Raw genomic sequence first — 20,909 nt, 5'->3', positions numbered from 1 at the left:
TTTTGTTTTTTTCCCCTCAAGACTAGTGCTCTACCACTGAGTCACAGTGCCACTTGTGGCCTTTTCTGAGTAGTTTATTGGCGGTAAAAGTCTTAAGAACTATCCTGCCCTGTCTGGCTTTGAACTGCAGTCCTCAGTTCTCAACCTCCCGGGCAGCTAGGATTATAAATGTGAGTCAAGAGCACCTAGTTTAGAGAAATTCTTAATGGTTCTTTCTCATGATGCTTCACTGTGAGTAGCTAGTGTAAGTGTTCTGAGCCTGCTCTGGTTAGGAGATGTGTGGTTTTTATTTTGTTTGTTTTGTTGGTCCTGGGGCTGGGGCCTGTCCCTGAGCTTGAGCCACAGGGCCACTTCCTTATGGTTTTCTGGTGGTTAATTGGTGATAAGATCTCAAGGACTTTTTTGCCTGGGCTGGCTTTTGAAGCACAATCCTCTGATCTCAACCTTCTATGTAACTAGGATTATAGGTGTGAGCCACCAGTGTCTGGCTGGCAGAGATGTTTAAGATAGGATAGGATATGATGTTCAGAAGATTAGATGTATTAAAATACATTTCATAGTATTTTCTGTTGAGGATAGCTTTTTGGATAAAGTCTCATCGTAAGTTGAGTAGAACCTCTACTGTATTTTGGCCTGGATTATTTACTGTTAAAGAAGCATTACAGGTCCTTTAAGTTTTAAAAAAGAAACATTTAATTTCCCCTCCCTCCCTCTTTTTTTTTTTTCTTCCTTTCTTCTTTTTTTCCACTAGTGCCAGAGCTAATGTTCAGAGCCTTGAGCTTACTCAGCTTGCTCACTTGGGTGGCATTTTGCTACTAGAGCCATACCTCCAGCCTGTCATTTTCCCAATTGGTTTTGGAGATGCAGTCTCACAGATTTTTCTGCATGGACTAGCTTCCAACCATCATCACCACGTCTCGGACTTCTGAGTAGTTAGGATTATGTGAGCCACTTACACCTAGCTCTTAAGTTTTGATTTGTAAAATAATTTCCTGAAATATTAGCTCTCTTCAAACTTTTTCTTCAAGATGTGGTACTTCTGAGATAAAATCATAGTCTAAATTGAGATATATATATATACATATATATATATATATAGCTCTTTTCTATGTTGTTTACACTAGAGTCCATTTTGGAATAATCCTTTATCTGTCAAGTTTTAAAGACTGGGAATTTTAAGCTAGGCTATTATTGCTTCTGTTCCTTGTTTGATATACAAGGGGAAGTGAATGGGTATTATGTATATAATTTGATGTTCATAACCTAGAAACCACCATAGTTTAGGAGCCTTTTCATTCACCTACAGGTTGTACCTTTATATTTTTGTACCATAATCCTAATATTTATTGTTTAAATTGTTATTCACAAACCAGTTGATATACTCATGCCTTTAATACTAGCTACTCACGAGTCTGTGATCTGAGGATCACAGTTATAGACACACTTGGGTATGAAAGTCCATGAAAAAAGCCAGACATGGAGCTGTGGTTCAAGTGTAGAGCACTATCTCTAAGCATGAAAGCTTGCAGGAACAGTACCCAGACCCCAAATTCAAGCCCCAAGGTCCTCACAAAAACAAAACCATAAGACAAAAACTATAAAACTCGATTTTTTTTCATTATCATCACCATCCACATTGGTTTTGATATTATCTTGACTAATACAGACTTTCAGCAATTATCATGTTTTAATAAACCAAAACTATCCCTTTTATTCATATATAATTCATGGACTATAAAAGTCATTCTTTTAATGTATACAAATCAGTGATATTTGTCACAGAGTTGTGGAGCCATGACTGACTTGAATTTTATTATGTTGTGCACCCACGACTGACATGAATTTATTATGTCTCCCTTCTCCAAAAAAGTAGACATTTTGTGGATAATAGCAGCGGTTTCTCTGGTTCTTTCTCTCCATTGTTCACATCCAGTTCCTGGCAGCTACTTACCTACTTTGTGTCTTTATGGATATGTGTATTCTGGACAGTTCATATGAGTAAAATAATTTGTGCTTTTACATTTGGCTTTTACATAATGTTTTCAAGATTTACCCATAACATATTAAGACAAATTCCTTGTTAGATAATGGTGTAAATACTTCTGTAGCTTGTCTTTTCATTCTTAAATAAATCTTTTGAAGCAGAAAGTTTTTGTTTTGATGAAGCCCAAGTTATCTCTTTTGATGCTTGTACTTTTATTTTTTTTAATTAAATATTTTTTAATTGTAATAAAGGTGATGTACAGAGGAGTTACCATTTCATAAGTCAGGTAATGAGTACATTTCTTTTTGGACAGTGTCACCCCTTTACCATCTCCCAGTGTTTCACTTCTGTCCCATCCACAAATTGTATAGTTGATTTTCATCTTGGCATCTAAGTACCATGGCTGCATTTGTTTACCCTTTGTCCTTCCATTTCTATGCCCCACCATCACCCCTCTTCAAGACAGATAAGTGAGCAAGCAAGACAAAAAAAAAAAAAATCTTTTGTTTCCATTTCCTGGAGTTCATTTAGGTAAATATTATTTTATATGATCAGAGGCACTTTTGTGTTCCTCCCCTAAGAAAATCCTCTCACTGTGAATGAATGCCTAGAATCCTGTATAATTTAATCATGTCCTGCTATATTTTCTCTCATATGTGATACATATGTGGCATTTGTCTCTCTGAGGTTGGCTTACCTCACTTAATATGATTTGTTCTGGGTCCATCCATTCCCCTGCCAGGCTTGTGCTTATGATGTCCCCCAAAAATGTGGCCAAATAAAGATAAAAAAGTTTCACTTTTTCTTTTTTTTTTGGCCAGTCCTGGGCCTTGGACTCAGGGCCTGAGCACTGTCCCTGGCTTCTTCCCGCTCAAGGCTAGCACTCTGCCACTTGAGCCACAGCGCTGCTTCTGGCCGTTTTCTGTATATGTGGTGCTGGGGAATCAAACCTAGGGCCTCGTGTATCCGAGGCAGGCACTCTTGCCACTAGGCTATATCCCCAGCCCCCACTTTTTCTTTTGAGAGTCTAGTAGTTTTAATATAGGTCTCTGCATAGTTTGAGTTAATTTTTGTATACAGAATAAAGTAAGGGGCCAATTTCATCATTTTGTATATGGAGATGCATCTGTCCCAGCGCCATTTTTTATTACCATACATTACGTATACAAGTGGGAGGTATTGTCTTGTGATATTATAATATTTCCACATCTATATGATATATCTTGACCATTATCCTTTCCATCACTTTCATTCCATTCTTCCTCGTGAAAGCCACCACATTATTCTATTTTCAGAAAAATAATCTTTTTAAATTAAATCCTTAGAGTAGCTTTTTTTTCTAAAGCTAGTGGCTTAGAACAATTAACTTTACATAATTTAGTTTTTTCCTTGTCAGTTGAAGTTTTTGTAAGTATATTAATGTGTGACTCAGATGTATGTGTTCAGAATGATTTAGCATATATAGCAGTGTTTAAGCAGTTCTTAAATGAATCGTGTATTACAGCATTTTATTGAAAAATAAATCCTGAAAAATGTATAGAAAAGTACTGCCTACAAGAATGTAAAAATTTGTTTTTATACTTGTGTGTGTTTTGTTTGCTTGGTGTTAGAGGTTAAACTGAGGGCATGGATGTGCTATTCATATAACCTACCACTGAGCCAGACTTCCAATCCTATGTGTTTTTCCCTTGTAACTTAATGTAGTTAAACACTAACATTAAATGAAACTGTCCTTAGCTTTTTGAAATCTACAAATTCAAGAACATTCACTTGGCATAATTTCAGTTGGAGGACATGTATTTAAAAGATTTTTTTTGGGGGTATTGCAGATGTAAGGTACAGAGGAGTTATAGAGTGTATTTCTTTTTGGACAATGTCACCCCTTGTCTCATGCACTCTCCCAGTTTTCCCCTCCTAACCCCACCCACAAGATGTAGAGCTCATTTTGAACATAATATCTTGTGAGTGCCATTTCTACATTTGTTCACTCTTTGGATAGATGTGTGTGTTTTGTTTTTGTTTTTGTCTGTTGTAGCTTTGGGCCTGGGTGATGTCCCTGAGCTCTTCAGCTCAAGGCTAGTGCTTTACCACTTTGCGTCACAGTGCCACGAATGGTTTTCGGTTGGTTAATTGGAGATAAGAGTCTCACGGACTTTCCTGCCTGGGCTGGCTTTGAACCTGTTATCCTCATATCTCAATCTCCTGAGTAGCTACGGTGTGAGCTGCTGGTGCTTGTCAGGACTTGTATTTTTGCAGAGTATTTGTTAACAAATATTTTTGTAGTTTTTGTAGAATGCTTTTGTACAATTGATCTGAAGTTGGTGTACTGTTTAGAGAATTTTGTCACTATTCTTGAAGCTCTGGATTGGGTTCCTCAGTACCACATAAATAGAAAAGCCAGGGCTGGGGATATGGCCTAGTGGCAAGAGTGCTTGCCTCATATACATGAGGCCCTGGGTTCAATTCCCCAGTACCACAAATACAGAAAATGGCCAGAAGTGGTGCTGTGGCTCAAGTGGCAGAGTGCTAGCCTTGAGCAAAAAGAAGCCAGGGACAGTGCTCAGGCCCTGAGTCCAAGCCCCAGGACTGGACAAAAAAAAAAAAGAAAAGCCAAAAGTGGCTTTGTGGCTTAAGTGGTAGAGTGCTAGCCTTGAGCAAAAACAGCTCAGGGACAGTACCTAGGCCCTGAGTCCAAGCCCCAGGACTGGAAAAAATAAAATATAAAATAAATAAGTTCATTATTGAAATTTTTCTTTTAAAATTTTGTTTAGACATGGGAGACTTATTACAGTGTAAATTTAAAGAGTCATTTAATTGTAACAAATAGAAGGTAGAGCTTTATATAGGTACTTTGTAAATATACCAAACTTAGTTTTAGGTCACAATGCAAATAGAATTTTAGTCATTCTCCGAATATGTGAATTCTTCCATTAAAAAAGGGTTAGACTTTGCCACAATATATTACAGAGTTACATTTATTACTAAGTTACATTTCATTTTTATGTAAAATGGTGTTCTTTGTTTGGCTTTTTACAGAACTGTGTGAATTGTGTAGTTCCATTGATTGGTTCCATGCAATGGAAATCTGACCTTTAAGCAGATGTTTGAGATACAGTCAGCACTGTATAATCAGCCAATTAGACAGTTTTTTCCTGCTGTTTGACAAGCCTTTCATGCTTTAATAACATGCTTAAGAATTGTTTTAGCCCTTTTTTCACAATACCAAAAGATTTGTAAAGTACCAAGAACATACTGAAAAATATTGGTAAAATGATGTCAGTTTTTTGCTCAAATCTGATTGAATTCAGTCATTTAAAATAATCATTGTAATTATTTTTGGAAGTTGTGGTTGAGTGAATAGTATTTTGAAAATCAAAATATTTTTGTCTATGAAGTTAGTCCTTATTAAGGCTTGATGCATGTTCTTGGTCATGTTTGCTTGTACAATGTTAACATTTTTCTTTTATGTTCTTATTTAGTTTCTTTAGTTGTAGATACCTTTTAAAAACACAGACATTTTACTAACGGTAAATTATACCACAGACAAAGCTGGAATTTGAATTTATGTTAAAACATTTTCACTGAAGGATAGTAATTTTTTATACAAGGTCATGGATTCAGCTATGTAGTTGTGGGAGTTTATCAAGAACACTGTAATCTCTGTTTAACTTCATTGACTGTACAAGAAGGGGGAGAAGAAGTGCTTTACTGTTTGACAATTAAGTGATGAATTGACAGTACCAGCAGTTGCTAGACTGGATCTTTTCTGCAAGTGGTGTTTTTACCTAGTACATCGCATTTACATTTAATTGTCTCAGATTTGGAAAGAGATTTTATTTTGAAGAACTTTTTGGGAACATTGGGTTTGTAACCATGTCTTAAAGCATTATGATTTGTAAAGTGTTGGAGTGATTATGCATATTACCTTTAGAAATGTCATTCAATATCTGGAGTCCCAAGAACATACTAAAGTAAAATTCAGAAAATAAAACATATATGGCACAGTTGCTAAACAAAACTAAGGGCTGATATCCAGTTGTTTACTAAATGAATGAACTATAGTTTCATGTTTTTCTATATGAGTATTTTTAAAATTACTTTGCTTGAAATGGTATTCTATTATAGTCAATCTTTTTTTTCAAATTTTTATTATCAAACTTATGTACAGGGAGGTTACAGTTTCATACTTAAGGCATTGGATACATTTCTTGTACTGTTTGTTACCTTGTCCCTCAGACCCCCCTTCCTCCACCCCCTTTCCCTTTCCCCCCATGGGGTGTTCAGTTCACTTACACCAAACAGTTTTGCAAGCATTGCTTTTGTAGTTGTTTGTCTTTTTTTACCCTGTGTCTCTCGATTTTGGTATTCCCTTTCAATTTCCTAGTTCTAATACCAGTATACACGGTTTTCAATATACTCAGATAAGATTACAGAGATAGTGTAGGTACAACCACAGGAAGGTGATACAAGAACATCATTAATAATAGAAGCTACAGATACACATAGGACGTTGAAAGTGGTTACAACTGTGATATAACAATCGTTTCCATAACATGGAGTTCATTTCACTAAGCATCATCTTATGTGTTCATAAGGGTGTAGCTATTGGGCTCTAGTGATCCTCTGCTATGACTTGCCTAAACCTGTACTAATTATTCCCAATAAGTGAGCCCATAGAGTCCATGTTTCTTTGGGTCTGGCTCACTTCACTTAGTATAATTTTTTCCAAGTCCTTCCATTTCCTTACAAATGGGGCAATGTCATTCTTTCTGATAGAGGCATAAAATTCCATTGTGTATATGTACCACATTTTCCTGATCCATTCGTCTACTGAGGAGCATCTGGGTTAGTTCCAGATTCTAGCTATGACAAATTGCGCTGCGATGAACATTGTTGTGCTGGTGGCTTTACTGTGATTTTGTTTGTGGTCTTTTGGATAGAAACCCAAAAGTGGGGCTGCTGGGTCATAGGGGAGTTCTTTATTTAGCCTTCTGAGGAATCTCCATACTGCTTGCCAGAGTGGCTGAACCAGTTTACATTCCCACCAACAATAAAGTAGGGTTCCCTTTTGGCCACGTCCCCTCCAACAATTGTTATTGTTAGTTTTCTTGATATATGACACTCTTACTGTGGTGAGGTGGAATCTCTATGTTGTTTTGATTTGCATTTCTTTTATGGCCAGTGATGTAGAGCACTTTTTCATATGTCTCTTGGCCATTCTCATTTCCTCATCAGAGAAGTCTCTTTGTAAGTCTTTAGCCCACTTGATGTTGGGGCTATTGGTTCTTTGCGGTTTTGTTTTGGAGGGAGGTAATTTTTTTAGTTCTGCATATATTTTAGATATGAGGCCTTTGTCCGTTGAATGACCGGTAAAGATCTTCTCCCAGTCTGTAGGCTCTCTGTTTATCTTGTGAGCTATGTCCTTTGCCGTGCAGAAGCTCTGCAGTTTGATGCAGTCCCATTTGTCTAACCTTTCTTTGATTTGTAGCCTTTCTGGGTCTTTGTTAAGGAAGTTCCGTCCTGCGCCAAGGAGTCCAAGTGTTTCTCCTACTCTTTCCTTTAGTGTTTTCAGGGTGTCTGTTTTGATTTCGAGGTCTTTAATCCATTTGGAATTGATTTTGGTGCAGGGTGATATATAAGGATCTAGTTTTAGTTGGTTGCATGTGTTGAGCCAGTTTTGTCAGCACCATTTGTTCAAGAGGCTGTCTTTCTTCCAAACTATTGTTTTAGCTCCTTTACTAAAGATTAAGTAGGCATAGTTCTGTGGATTCATTTCTGGGTCTTCAATTCTGTTCCATTGGTCTTCAGGTCTGTTCCGGTGCCAATACCAGGCTGTTTTTATTACTATAGCTTTATAATACAGCTTGAAGTTGGGTATTTTAATTCCTCCAGCACTGTTCTTTCTGCTTAGGATTGTTTTTGCTATTCTAGGTCTTTTATTGTTCCATATGAATTTCTGGATTGCTTCCTCTGTTTCATTAAAAAATGGTGTTGGGATATTAATGAGTATTGCATTGAATTTGTAGATAGCCTTTGGCAATATTGCCATTTTGATTATATTAATCCTCCCAATCCAGGAGCATGGGAGGTTTTTCCATTTCCTTAGTTCTGACTTAATTTTGTTTTTCAAGCTTTTAAAGTTCTCATCAAAGAGGTCTTTCACTTCTTTGGTTAAGGTTATTCCTAGGTATTTTATGTTTTTGGGGGCTATTGCAAAAGGAGTTGCTTTTCTGATTTCAGCCTCGGTCTTTGGGTCGTTAGCATAGAGAAAGGCCGTTGATTTTTGAAGGTTTATTTTATATCCTGCAACTTTGCTAAAGTTTTGGATCAGTTTTAGTAGCTTGGGGGTAGAGTCTATGGGGTTATTTAGGTATAGGATCATGTCATCTGCGAAGAGAGAAAGCTTAACTTCATCTTTTTCTATTTGGCTCCCCTTTATATTTTCTTCTTGCCTAATTGCTCTGGCTAGGAATTCTAGTACTATGTTGAAGAGCAGGGGAGAGAGTGGACATTCCTGCCTTGTTCCTGATTTTAAAGGGAATGGCTTTAGTTTTTCACCATTTAGAGTTATGCTTGCTGTTGGTTTGTCATAAACTGCCTTGATTATTATAGTCAATCTTTCAGAGTAAGTCTACTGTTTACTCAGTATTATAGTCAATCAACTGAGTAAATCTACTTAGTTCTTAGACATTGAGTGGCACCATACTTAACTATTATTAAAAATATGGAAGCATGAATAGAAACTTTCTATTAAAAAGTGGGAATGTTGTTCCACATCTGTAACCATAGCATTTGTGAAGTAAACTAGAAGTTTGAGGCCAGTCCAGGCTATATAGTAAGAATCAGATTTGAAAAATAACAAAAAACCCTAACAAAACCAAAGAGATTGATTCAAGTATATGGTTAAAAAGATAAATATATCTACTTAAATATTCTAGTTAATATTTAAGGGAGTAGTAGAACATATAGTCAGTTGCCTAGAGTCAACAAACATTTTCTCTACAGGACCAAATAGTATTTTATTCTTTGTAGGCCTTACGGTATCCCAGCCACTCACCTTTGATGTTGAAGTAGAAAGTTTATATGGAGAATACATAAAAGAATGAACATGGAACTGTTTTCAGTAGATGTGTATATACAAATATGAGTGGTTGGTTGTGGGCTACAATTTGCTAGCCATTAGATTCGATAATGAAGAACTATCATTGTAAATCTTAGGAGTTTGATTTTGATGATCAGAAAGTGATCATGACATGCATTACATTAATAAAGTGAAATGAGAAAAGGATCATTCTAGGCAAATTAATCTAGTACACCGGAGAAGAAATAGTACAACCAGTGAAAACAGTTATGAAAAAAATTATACTAATTCAGAGCTTATGACATGTGATGCACTTTACTGAATGTTTTGCATAATTTATTAACTTGTTTGTGTAACTTGCTTAACAAATATGCAGTGAGGTAGATGTTATTACCCTCTTTTTCACTGAGAAAAGAAATGAAGTACATAGAAGTTAGATAATTTCCCCAAATGTGATGGTTAGCTTTTTGTTGCTATGACAAATACCTAGGACAACCAGCTTAAAAGGAAAATTTTAATCGGGTTTTCAGCCTTTGAGATTTCAGTCCAGGGCTGACTGGTTTTCATTGCTTTGGGCCTGAACAGAGAAAACACAATACCGTGGTTGTGGGGATGTGTTCACAGACTGCTCACCTCATTGTTGCCAGGGACTGGGGATGAATAAAAGGAAGTAGACCATCTAGGGTCCAGATACACCCTTCAAAGGCATGCCTTAAGTACTCAAGAGTTTGAATCCACCATGGATTAAGGCATTGATTAGGTCAGAGTTCTAGAAATCTGGAAAAGCCCTCACAAAGACATCCAGAGTTGCTTTACTAATCTGCTCTGTATTTGTCAATACATTCAAGTTTATAGTCAAGATTAATTCACAAAAAAGAATAGAGTATGATTAGGGGAAAGTAACCCCCAAACTATACCAGAGAACAAGCAACTCAAGATTGTTTGAGAATATGTGTCCTGAGATACAAATCTGGAATTTGGCCTTGAGCATATTTTGAGCACCTTTTGGATTGACAAAAGAAAGATGAAGCATGGTGAGAGGCTGATTTTTCTAAAGAACTGAACATATAAAGAATTGTAGAAGATCAAGAACTTGAGCAGGAATATACCTGCAGAAGTGAAGAGAAAGGAATGAGATCATTAATTAGATGAAAGGAAACCGTCAGAATCTATGGTTATGAAAATGTGAAGAGATTTTTTTTTTTTATTCTTTGGTTTACCGATCTTGAGGCTTGAACTCAGCATGGGTGCTGTCCTTGACTTTTTTTGCTCAAGGCTAGCTCTCTACTACATTGAGCCTTAGCTCCACTTCAGCCTTTTTGTTGGCTATTTGGAGATGAGAGTTCCAGCTCTGTCTTCGAACCATGATCCTCAGATAACAGTCTTCTGAGTAGCTAGGATTACAGGTGTGTACCACTGAGGCCTGGCTGAGGAGTTCTTTTTAGGTAGGAAGTAATTGCAATAAGAACTTGAGTAACTGGGAGAAAAATGAGGAGCTGGTAACAGTGTTCAACAAGAATTTTTACTTATATAACTAACCCCTCTGTACATCACCTTTACAACAAAATAAAATAAAATTAAAAATTAGATATTTTAAAAAGAATGTTTTAGAGAATTGAGTAAATTTTCACGTCCTTGAAGTTGAACACTTAAACTAAAATCATTAGTTGACATGATGATCTTAGTGATTAGAGCAGGCAATAGATGGACATACCCTGAGGAAAAAAACAGAGAAACTTGAAATCCTTCAAACCTACCAGTTAAGAGATACAAATTTCAAGCGAGTGATACTAAAACATGGCTTTTTTTTTTGAGTAGGCCTATTTTCAAAATAGTCAGTTTGCTCTTGCTAATATAATAGAATTTTCGCCAATTATATTTAATGATCTAATTTAATTTTTGTGTGAAGGATGACTCACAATGTTGCTCAGGCCTGTTTCAAATTCACAATCTTCCCTTAGCATCTCAAGTTGTGGGATTTACAGATGTTTGTCACCTTCATGCCACATGTCAGTTTTATTTATGAAATCCTCTTGAGGATTTTCTGTGGAGACTGGTTCTCAAAATCTGTTAAGCTCTTTCCTTATCTTGATCTTGTTTCCCAGTCATCCAAGTGATTTCCTTCCTTCCCTTTAGTTTCTTTAGAAAATATTGCCTTTTAGGACCGTTTTTATGGCCTGTTCTGAAAATACTCAGTCTCCAGACAAGACTCAGTCTTGACAGAATAAGAGACTGGAAATGTTTCTCCTGAAAACTTTGATAACATCAACCAGTATCCTCTATTCTGATATTTCTTTTAAAAAATCAGATACCTTTCTCATTTTTCTTTAATATGATTAAAAAGCTTGAGGGTTGGGATTCTGGGAATGCAGCTTGCTGGTAGAGCATTTGCATAGATAGCCTTGTTAGGTAAGGTCTTAAGTTCAAACCCATTCTCTCCCTGGCAGGGTGGTGAGAATCGGGAGGGTAGAGCTGGGTAGATTTCTTCCCGTGTCTAACTTCCCTAGATTATAATATAATTTTCATTCATTGAGTTGCTTTTCAGTTTGTAGATCTACTAGTTTTAGTTTTGGCAGTTTTCCTTGAATGATTTGTAAGATCACTTTTCAGTTTTTTCCTCTTCTTTTTCTGAAACTTCTGTGTTACGATGAAGAACCATACCACATTATTTATTCGTCCTCATTGTTTTCTCCTATAGTTACTAGGGACAATATTTCATCTCCATTTTCTAAATTTTTTTATTTCTTTGATTCAAAATTCATTTTGTAATATCTATCCCCTTTTGTTCTTCCAATAGTCCCTTTTTGATAATGACCTTTTAAAGAATGACAGATTCTTTTAAAAATCATTTACATTAACAGTGGTTTTTTTCCCCCCCTGTTTAATGTATCATTTTCCCATTCACCTTTTTTTCCTCCCTCTCAGTGTTTTAGACTCCTTTACTTAATGCTTTTTTAAAAATATGAACTATCTGACAATTCTAGCTACTTATATTTGGGATTCCTCTTAACTATGTGGATTGGATTTAGATTGTAGTGTTAGCTATTTGCAGGTCAGGACATTTTTTGATGATGTCTGTATATTTAGGCCTTTAAGATAAAATTGAATTTTCCAGAAGGGAACCTATACATTTCAGCAATTTTTACCTAATCCTCCTGTTTTCAGTAATAATTTATGTTTAACTTAATATACTTTCCAGTTTAAATGGGATGAATTTCTGTTTTATTTTAGAAAAATTGAAATTTCTGGTATTTCTAGAAAAGAAAACTTCTGCCGGAATGAGAGTTAGGAAGAGATTGAGTTCAGCTGCTGCTTAAGGCAGACTACAGTCAGTTTTCTTATTGGCTCTATTTTCTCTCTCTCTCTCTTTTTTTTTTTTTTTTTTAAACTTTTGGAGGCTTCTCTACTTTAAATCTGAGTGTTTACTAGTTTCACCAATCCTATGGCTTCAGTTCAGACTCTGGGTTCTGTCTCTTAAGCTTTTTTGTTCATGGCTAACACTGCCACTTGAGCCACAGACTCTACTTCCATCTTTTTTTTTTTTTTCCTTCAGTAGTTTATTAGAGATAAGGAGTCTCATGGACTTTCCTGACTGAGATGGCTTTGAACAGTGATTACCAGTTGTCAGCTAGGATTCCAGGATGAGCCATAAATACTTGGCTCTGAGTATCTTAACTAAAAGTTCTAAAACTATTAAGTTCTTAACTAAAAGTTTGAAGACATTCTATTTTTCATTAGTATTGGGATAATACTATTAAGTCTGTAAGCTCTTGGCTATGCTTTATTATTGATGAACTTAACGTCTTATCATTATATTCTTAAAAGTACTTTGAGTTCCCCCCCCCCCCCACGTGATTTTGTTTTAAAAATACAATGTGTTGGTCCACTGAAAAAATTTTATTGATAAAGAAAATTCACTATTATAGTGAAGTACAGTTGACTCTTGGCACAACTTTTTTTTTTTTTTTTAATTTAAACTCTTCACAATAACAGTTTTGGAAGAGCCTTTGAACTTGAATGTTCTGTGTTTATGGGAAACATCTTTTGTCATTCCTAAAAACAGTTTCCTTTAGAAGTTGTTTTCATTTTGTTTTAAACCTGTTGGAGCTGCCTACTTTATTAAGATTATGATGATTTAGGCTCTAAAGACAAAAACTAACTTAAAAAGTGGTTAGGTATTCTCTGACTTCCTTGCTCATTTCAATTTCATTTACTTTTTAACTATGTTTCTTCTACCTTTTCCAGTTTTCTGCTCAATTCTCCTTGGTGGAGAAGATGGATGCAAAGCAGGAGGTGTGAGTAGTTCTTTATTCTCTCTGCATCTGTTAATATTACATCACTTTCCCCATGGTAATAATCTTATTTCTTCTTAGTTCATCCTCTTCTTACATTTATACAGCCAATGGATGTTTGGTTTTCTTTTGTATCATTTATCAAACATAGTTAATTCTGATTATACTTGCAGAAACCTTATATTTTTGTAAACATTCTTATTTGTATTTCCCTCCTCACATTATTTAAATATGTCCTTTAAAAATCTGGTATCAGATTGTTTCATTTACTCATTGCTTTCATTCAGTCTACTAATATTAAGTTTCTAATATGTGTAGGTCTTATATCAAATATAGATAGTTTTAGTTTTACCTAGATGAGATGCTACTGTTACTTTGAGAATTCATATTTTCATAGGAAACCTCTCTTTCCATTTCTTATTAGAATTATTCACATATAATATATAACTCAATTAAAATATTCACGGTATAAAAATTCTAGCTTTTCTCTTTTTATGTCCTATAATGTATGGTTAGTACAATAACATGTAGAAGTATTTGTGGTAGTATAAAAGTAGACTCAGGTTTGAATCCTGGTTATATCATGCTCTAACTCTGTAATATTAGATAAGCTGCTTAATCTTTTGGTCTTAAGAATTCCCAGCTATTAAACATTCATAATATCTACTAGGTTGAATTGAGAAAATTGAGGTTCTAAAAATGAAATTGAGAATATATATGTGTATATATTATTTACATATATGTATTTCCTATAAGGTTTCTTAAAATAAAAAAATTATGATAATTACATTTTTGTAAGGATTGCCATCCAAAATATCTATTTTGGTAGCTTTCTTGAGATATGATTGTTAATTTTTATAACTATTTTAATGATTCTTATTAATTACAGCTGGTAAATAGCAAGGATTCCTACTTTTTGGAAGGGTGAAACCCCCTAGAGCCTAGTAGTCTTTGTTAATTGAGAAGCTAAAACTGAGAATCTCAGGAGCTCAATGCTCCAGAATTCATAGGACTAATTAACCAGAGCTCAGGGATCCAAATTTCTCAGAATCCAGTAGCAGATAGGATTTAGCTACCAAGAAAGATCTCCAACCAAGTCACCCTGGCACCACTCAACTGAGGATGTTCAGTTCACTTATTTGAAATTTGTAAAGATGGAGGAGAGAAGAAACTGATGTTGCTGAAGCTTACCTCAGTTTGAAATATTTTCTGTTTCTGATGTTAAGAGTATTTAACTTTAATATTTACAGGGCATTGAGAGTATTCAGACTTTTATATAGGGGAAAAATTAGCCCTAGTCCAAAATGTACTCTGCACACCTAAAAAATGTTTGAAAAAACCAAGACTCAAAAGGAATTTTTGTGTGTGTGCTGGTCCTGGGGCTTGAACTCAGGAGGACCTGGGCCCTGTCAAGAAGCTTCTTGGCTGGCATTTCACCACTTGGATGACAGCTCTGCTCACTTCTGCCTGTTTTGTTTGGTACTATAGTGGAGATAAGAGTTTCACAGACTTTATTTTTCTGGGCTGATTTAAGACAGTGATCCTCAGATCTCATGCTTCTGAAGAGTTAGGATTATAGGAAAACTAACATCTTTGTCAAAAACAACCATATGCTGGACCATGAAACAATAAAATATATAAGGGTGGAAGTATTAGAAGTTCTTATAATTAAATTAGAAATTAGAAATAACAGTATGCTGTCCTAGAAAAAGCTCAAATATTGAGATATTAGGTGGTACACTACTGAGTAAACTGTTGACCAAAGAATAAATAAAAGGGAATTTAGAAGTCATTTAAAAAAGAATAAATATATGCATGGATGCTACGTATGTATGTCTACATATATAAATCAGAATATGGGTTTAAAGAATCTCAACAGGAATTAAACAGAAATATGTACATGATTATATTTTTAAAAGAAAAATTTATACTGAATGACTTGTGGTTCTATTTTGAGAAAAAGGGCAAATTAGGCCCAAATTAAGACCAAGACGGAAATTAAAGACAGGAATTTAGTGAAATAGATAAAGGTGGGAGCACTCTGGTAACAAACTGCCTATTAGTCTCTGGCTCAGCCTTTTCATTCCAGGCTCCTAGTTGCCAGTACACCCAGTTGGCTAGTTTATGGAGGAATAGACACTCTGCCAAATTATTTATGGACATACAAAATGGTACAAACTTTTATAGTACGATATTTTTAATGTCTAGTTTAGTTACCCATATACCTTTCAGCGTAAGAGAGACTGTATGTCTCCCAGAAGAATGTCTTCATATAAAAATGACATGTGCATAAGGGTGTATTTACTTAGAAAAAGACTGAAATAGCCCAAACAAAATCAAGAGTTCGAATTGAATAAAAATAGTCTTGTACCAAATCATAAAGAGATAAATGTAAATACGAAAAATTTCCTATGTCATAATAATAAATACCATATTGTTAAGTATGCTGCTATTCAAGTATAAGAGTGTGTGTCATGTTATATATATATGGTTTTACTTTCATTTTAAAATACTTGGAATTCTGACTATGTCTGTAAAGTTCAAGGACAGAAATAGCTGATTTCAAAGTATACTTTATTTTTTAGATATAACTTTAAAGTCATGTAAATGTCATAATCCTAAATTATACTTGGCTAGTTGATTATATATTGAGGATAGAAAGGAGAGGGATAATACTAAATGATTTTTATTAGTCATTGTTGATAATATTCCTAAACTATTGTACTTGTATTGACAAAGCAGATGAGTTTAATTTTTTTTTTTTTTTTTTGCCAGTCCTGGGAGTGAACTCAGGGCCTGCGCACTGTCCCGGAGAGCTTCTTTTGCTCAAGGCTAGCACTCTACCACTTGAGACACAGTGCCACTTTCATCCTTTTCTGTTTAAGTGATACAGAGGAATTGAACCCAGGGCTTCATGCATGCTAGGCAAGCACTCTACCACTAAGCTACATTCTCAGCCCTTGTATAATCAAATTTTAAGCATGAGAGAAATAATATAAAGATAAAATATCAATGAGGTTATTAAAACCATGCTGACTTTATCTGGGATTCTAAGTATCAAGTCCTACTCGGTGACCATTATAAAAAAGGCCTAGGAAAGGTGACCAACTCAAGAGTAAAGAATGCCCCTAGCATCGAGATTGTATTTTCTCTTGAGTGTTATTTCCCTTTAGAATGTCAGAGTTCTTGAGGTATGTAGTTGATTTTAGGTTGGTGCAAGATATGACAGGGTGACCCTGGGGTATATGTTTTATACCAGAAGCACAGAATCTTGTTTAGTTCCCTAACTTGAAGATTGTCTCAGTGGCCAAAGATCAGAACATTTGACAAGCACAGGCTGAATTTGTAGCTGTTGTTAGAGTTTATGCTTAGTATGTACAAAATCCTTGATTCTTCCAGCTCATGTCTTCCTCAATTTGACAGTAATGACTAGCTACTGCAGGAATTTGAAGCCATGTTGACCTAAGTCATAGACTTTCTAATGATCCATTCCTTTAAAAAGCTTGTCATTATTCATCACTTTAGGAAATTCGGATATCAACTCATTACTTTAGAAGCTTATAAAAATCAAGGTTTTATCCTTCTTTTCTTAAACATACATGCTTATGCAAATCAAAGATTTGATGAAGAATTTTTCACTTAATATACATTCTTTGAAGGACTACACATACAAGAAAAGTGATATTACCACTTTACAGCTCAGTGAACACACTAGATTTACATAATAAAGAGTAGTTGTTGCTGTTGTCCTCCCAAATAAAAGCAGGCAAAATGTATAGGCCTTGTTTTCGATGAGTGCTTGAGACTGGATTTTGCTATGTGGCCAGATGGGCCTAGATAGAATTTGCTATTATAACTGGCTCATCCTTGATCTTGATAAAGAACACATTAGTATTTAGGTGGTAGCTTTGTCTAAGCTATCAGTCTTAAATTTGATTAAGATTATACTTAACAATTACAGAAACAGCAAAGTAAACCATAAAGATGGACAGGGCCAAAATGAGTAAAATAAAGATAACTGAAGGTTGTATGTCTTGATTTCCTTCACAAAATTGCAGGTGGAAACTGGGCACCTATAATCCTAACTGCTCAGGAGGCTGAGATCTCAGGGTCACAGTTTGAAGCCAGCCAGGGCAGAGAAGTCTGTGCGACTCTTACCTGTAATAAACTACTCAGAAAAAGCTGGAAGTGGCACTGTGGCTCAAGTGGTAAAGTATACTATCCTTGAGCAGAGAGAGGCTCAGAGACAGAGCTCAGGCCCTGAGTTCAAGTCCCAGGAAAAAAGGCAGGTAGAAACAAGTTTTTTAAGTAAAAATAGATTTGATAGTTACACCAAGTTGAAGTGTGTAGACTTTTTTTGGATCCTCATTTGAATAAATCTAAGGGGAAAACACCTAATCTGGGGAACTAATGCTGATAATAGATCTTATAGAATTATTTTAGCTAGAACAAGATTTTTTGTTATCTTTATAATTGAAAGTTACAAGTGAAACAGAAGAGTGTTTATTGAAAATAGCATTGCATATATCTACAGTTAATGATGTAACATTAAATAGCTGAGGACTTTTTTCTAAATTTATAGCTCTCATTCTCTTCTGATAAAGAACAAGAGATTAAAAGATGAGATTAATAAGTAATAGCTTTGAAGATTTTGTAATCCTTTACTAAATTCAGGTAATATAGTTGATCAAGTAAGAATGAGAGAGCTGAACAGTTCTTACTAGGAATTGGTAGGACGAAGAATTTATTTATTGAATTTGAGTTGGATTGCTATTTAAAATGCATATATTTAAATATAACCTTGTGAAATTTTTGTTCAACTTAAAATGTAATTTTCTGTGAAATTGATACTATGTATACACCAGTCCCCTCCCCCCCCCCCTTCTTTCTCTCTCTTTGTTAATTAAGGGAAAGTCTTTTAGGTGCATTTAGAAGATATGTGCACTACTCTGTGCTCCAGTGCCCCCTTGTGCCTGTTGTGGAAAGGTTTCATTAGTTTCTCTAAAAAGTTAGGTTCTTTTCTAAGATTTCCTTGAAAATAAAAGTTTTGAGCCATAGTAAATTGGTATAAGTTTATTAATTTTTGGCCCTCCAGTGTATCAGCATGTTGTCTACTTTTGTCGCTGTTAACTCTTTTTGCCTTTGTCCTAAAAAGGCATAAAATGGACACTTTACACTTAATCCATATATACACATATATTAACTTTGCCTTTGGAAGATAGGAATAACATTGTCATTGTGCTTATTCTTTCTTTTCTCTGTTAAATTTGTTGTGTTTTACTTGTTTTTGATTATAGTGAATAACTTACTTTAATGGGACAAATGTACATTTGTGTAACAGTTACCACAATCTGGATGTAGAATACTTTAAACTGCCTCAAAATTATTTCCATTGCCTACCATTCCTTGGTAGTCAAACTTTCAGCCTTCCACCGCTTTCTCTACTGTGAACGTCCAAATTTTAAGTTCCCAATCCTTCTCTCCCCCCTCCCCCCCCCCGGTCTTATGAATATAGTCATGTTCTGCTTATTAGCCTTTTGAGTAGGCTTCTTTTAGTTATCTTAAAAGTATTTTCAGTTTTTGTATATTATAACTGTTAGGAAAATGGAGGAGAATGGAAAAGGAATAGGCTGGACTCTGTCATCAACAGGCAAGGACTGTATATTGAGGAACTGCGATGGGCACAGACCTTCCCCTGGGTTTGGAGGTTGTGCTGCTAACTGGATTTTGGGGTGGGCTTATATAGGGCTTAACAAGGAAATAGAAAACAGAAGGTTATGGTCTCAGGGTGATGTCCTAAACCAGCCCTGTAGTGGAATGCTCCACCTAGGGTGAGGGCTATTGTCCCTTGGGGACCAAGGGTGGCGTCTTTGGCCCTGCCCAGATTGGAACCGCCTGATGACAAGCATGTGATCAAGCTTGTTGTCTTGCTTGATTTTAGGGAATAAGGTGGGAATCAGTCCTTCAGTAACATGTACTAATATTTGGCTCCTGGGCTGAGAATGGTGATGCATACATATAATTTAAATAATTTCAGCTGTGTGAGTGTGTGTGTGCGCGTGTGCGTGCATATGTCTTAGTCCAAGGACAGGCCCACACCCAGACCCAGACCCAGACCCAGAAAGAAGCTTGAGATCCTACATGGAAAATAAAGAAAAAAAATGGCTGGGAGCATGATTCAAATGGTGATGTACTTAATACTTAAGTGTAAGGCCCATTTCAAACATGGCTTAATAACAGCAGTACAGTTAAATCATTTCATTGTTATTTGAAAATCATTGAGTATATGTACACAAACAAGGATTACATAGATTCATCACCATATTTGAACCACTCACTAATTTAGTAATGTTTTATTAGAATGAAGCTTAATCAGGTTTTATGTTGCTTATGGTTGGGTTAGCATGAGAGACAGAAATAGTTATGACATAGGCCATATGATTGCAAAGCCTAACATATTTAATATTTGCTTTTTTTCTTCTTATTAGGGATTGAACTGATGGTGTTATGCTTAATAACACACATTCTACTATTGATTGACAACCCCAACCCACTATTTACATTTGAATACATTTCTGAACCCTGTTTTCTAAAATCATCAGTATAGATATAATTCTTTGGACTAATCTATACTGATTAGCAGTCAGTAAATTGCTTTTCTCTTTCCTTTTTATTTTTTTTGGCCAGTCCTGGGGCTTGGATTCAGGGCCTGAGCACTGTCCCTGGCTTCTTTTTGCTCAAGGCTAGCACTCTGCCACTTGAGTCACAGCGCCACTTCTGGCCATTTTCTGTATATGTGGTGCTGGGGAATCGAACCCAGGGCTTCATGTATATGAGGCAAGCGCTCTTGCCACTAGGCTATATCCCCAGCCCCTCTCTTTCCTTTTATTTTTTTTATTTAAATAATTTGTGCCAGTCCTAGGGCAGGAACTCAAGGCCTGGGTGATGTCCCTTAGCTTTTGTACTCAAGGTAGCACTTTACCTTGAGTCACAGCTTCACTTTTGTGGTTCATTGGATAGTTTAATGGTTAAATGGCTTCAGACAACTATTCTCATGTCTCAGCCTCCTGAGTAGCTAGGAGTCAGGTGTGAAGCACAGGTGTGGTGCTCTACTCTTAATGTTAATTGCTTTTCTCAATAAAGTAGTTGGTGGTTTATCTTCATGTTAGGAAAATAGGAGTTGACTAATTTTAAGAGAATTTAATTTTGTAATTCTTCTAATTCAACATTATGGATTATATTTTGGATATATTTAAATGTTACTTCTTTATGTTGCTTATAGAATTTTATTTTATTTTTCCATAGGTATATGTGGAGTTTGATGATCTTGAATGGGATAAAAGAGAGTGGGTTAAAGTTTATGAAGATTTTTCAGCTTTCTTGGTGGAATACCACCTAATTTGGGCCAAAAGGAACGACCCTAGCCAGACTCAGGGATCAAAGAGCAAGCAGATTCAGTGGCCTGCACTGGTAAGATTGGTTTGTGTTTTATTAAACATTTTAAGTTGTTTGTTTTAAAAGAAAAGGATCTAAGTTTGTTTCTCTGGCTGAT

General features: G+C 35.6%; 1 protein-coding gene across 1 annotated transcript in view; it reads left to right on the top strand.

The window, feature by feature from the left end:
* The window catches only part of Jmjd1c (jumonji domain containing 1C), a 172,889-nt gene that overhangs the window by 8,220 nt on the left and 143,760 nt on the right, over window positions 1–20,909 (top strand). The window contains exon 2 of the mRNA XM_048338856.1: window positions 20,663–20,827. Coding sequence (XP_048194813.1) covers window positions 20,663–20,827 — 165 coding nt within the window. The remainder of the gene's footprint in view (window positions 1–20,662; window positions 20,828–20,909) is intronic.

The sequence above is a fragment of the Perognathus longimembris genome, chromosome 2, assembly GCF_023159225.1.
Source record: "Perognathus longimembris pacificus isolate PPM17 chromosome 2, ASM2315922v1, whole genome shotgun sequence".
NCBI lineage: Eukaryota > Metazoa > Chordata > Mammalia > Rodentia > Heteromyidae > Perognathus > Perognathus longimembris.
Note: the sequence above shows the minus strand (reverse complement) of the source record. Positions and strands in the feature narration are given on the sequence as shown.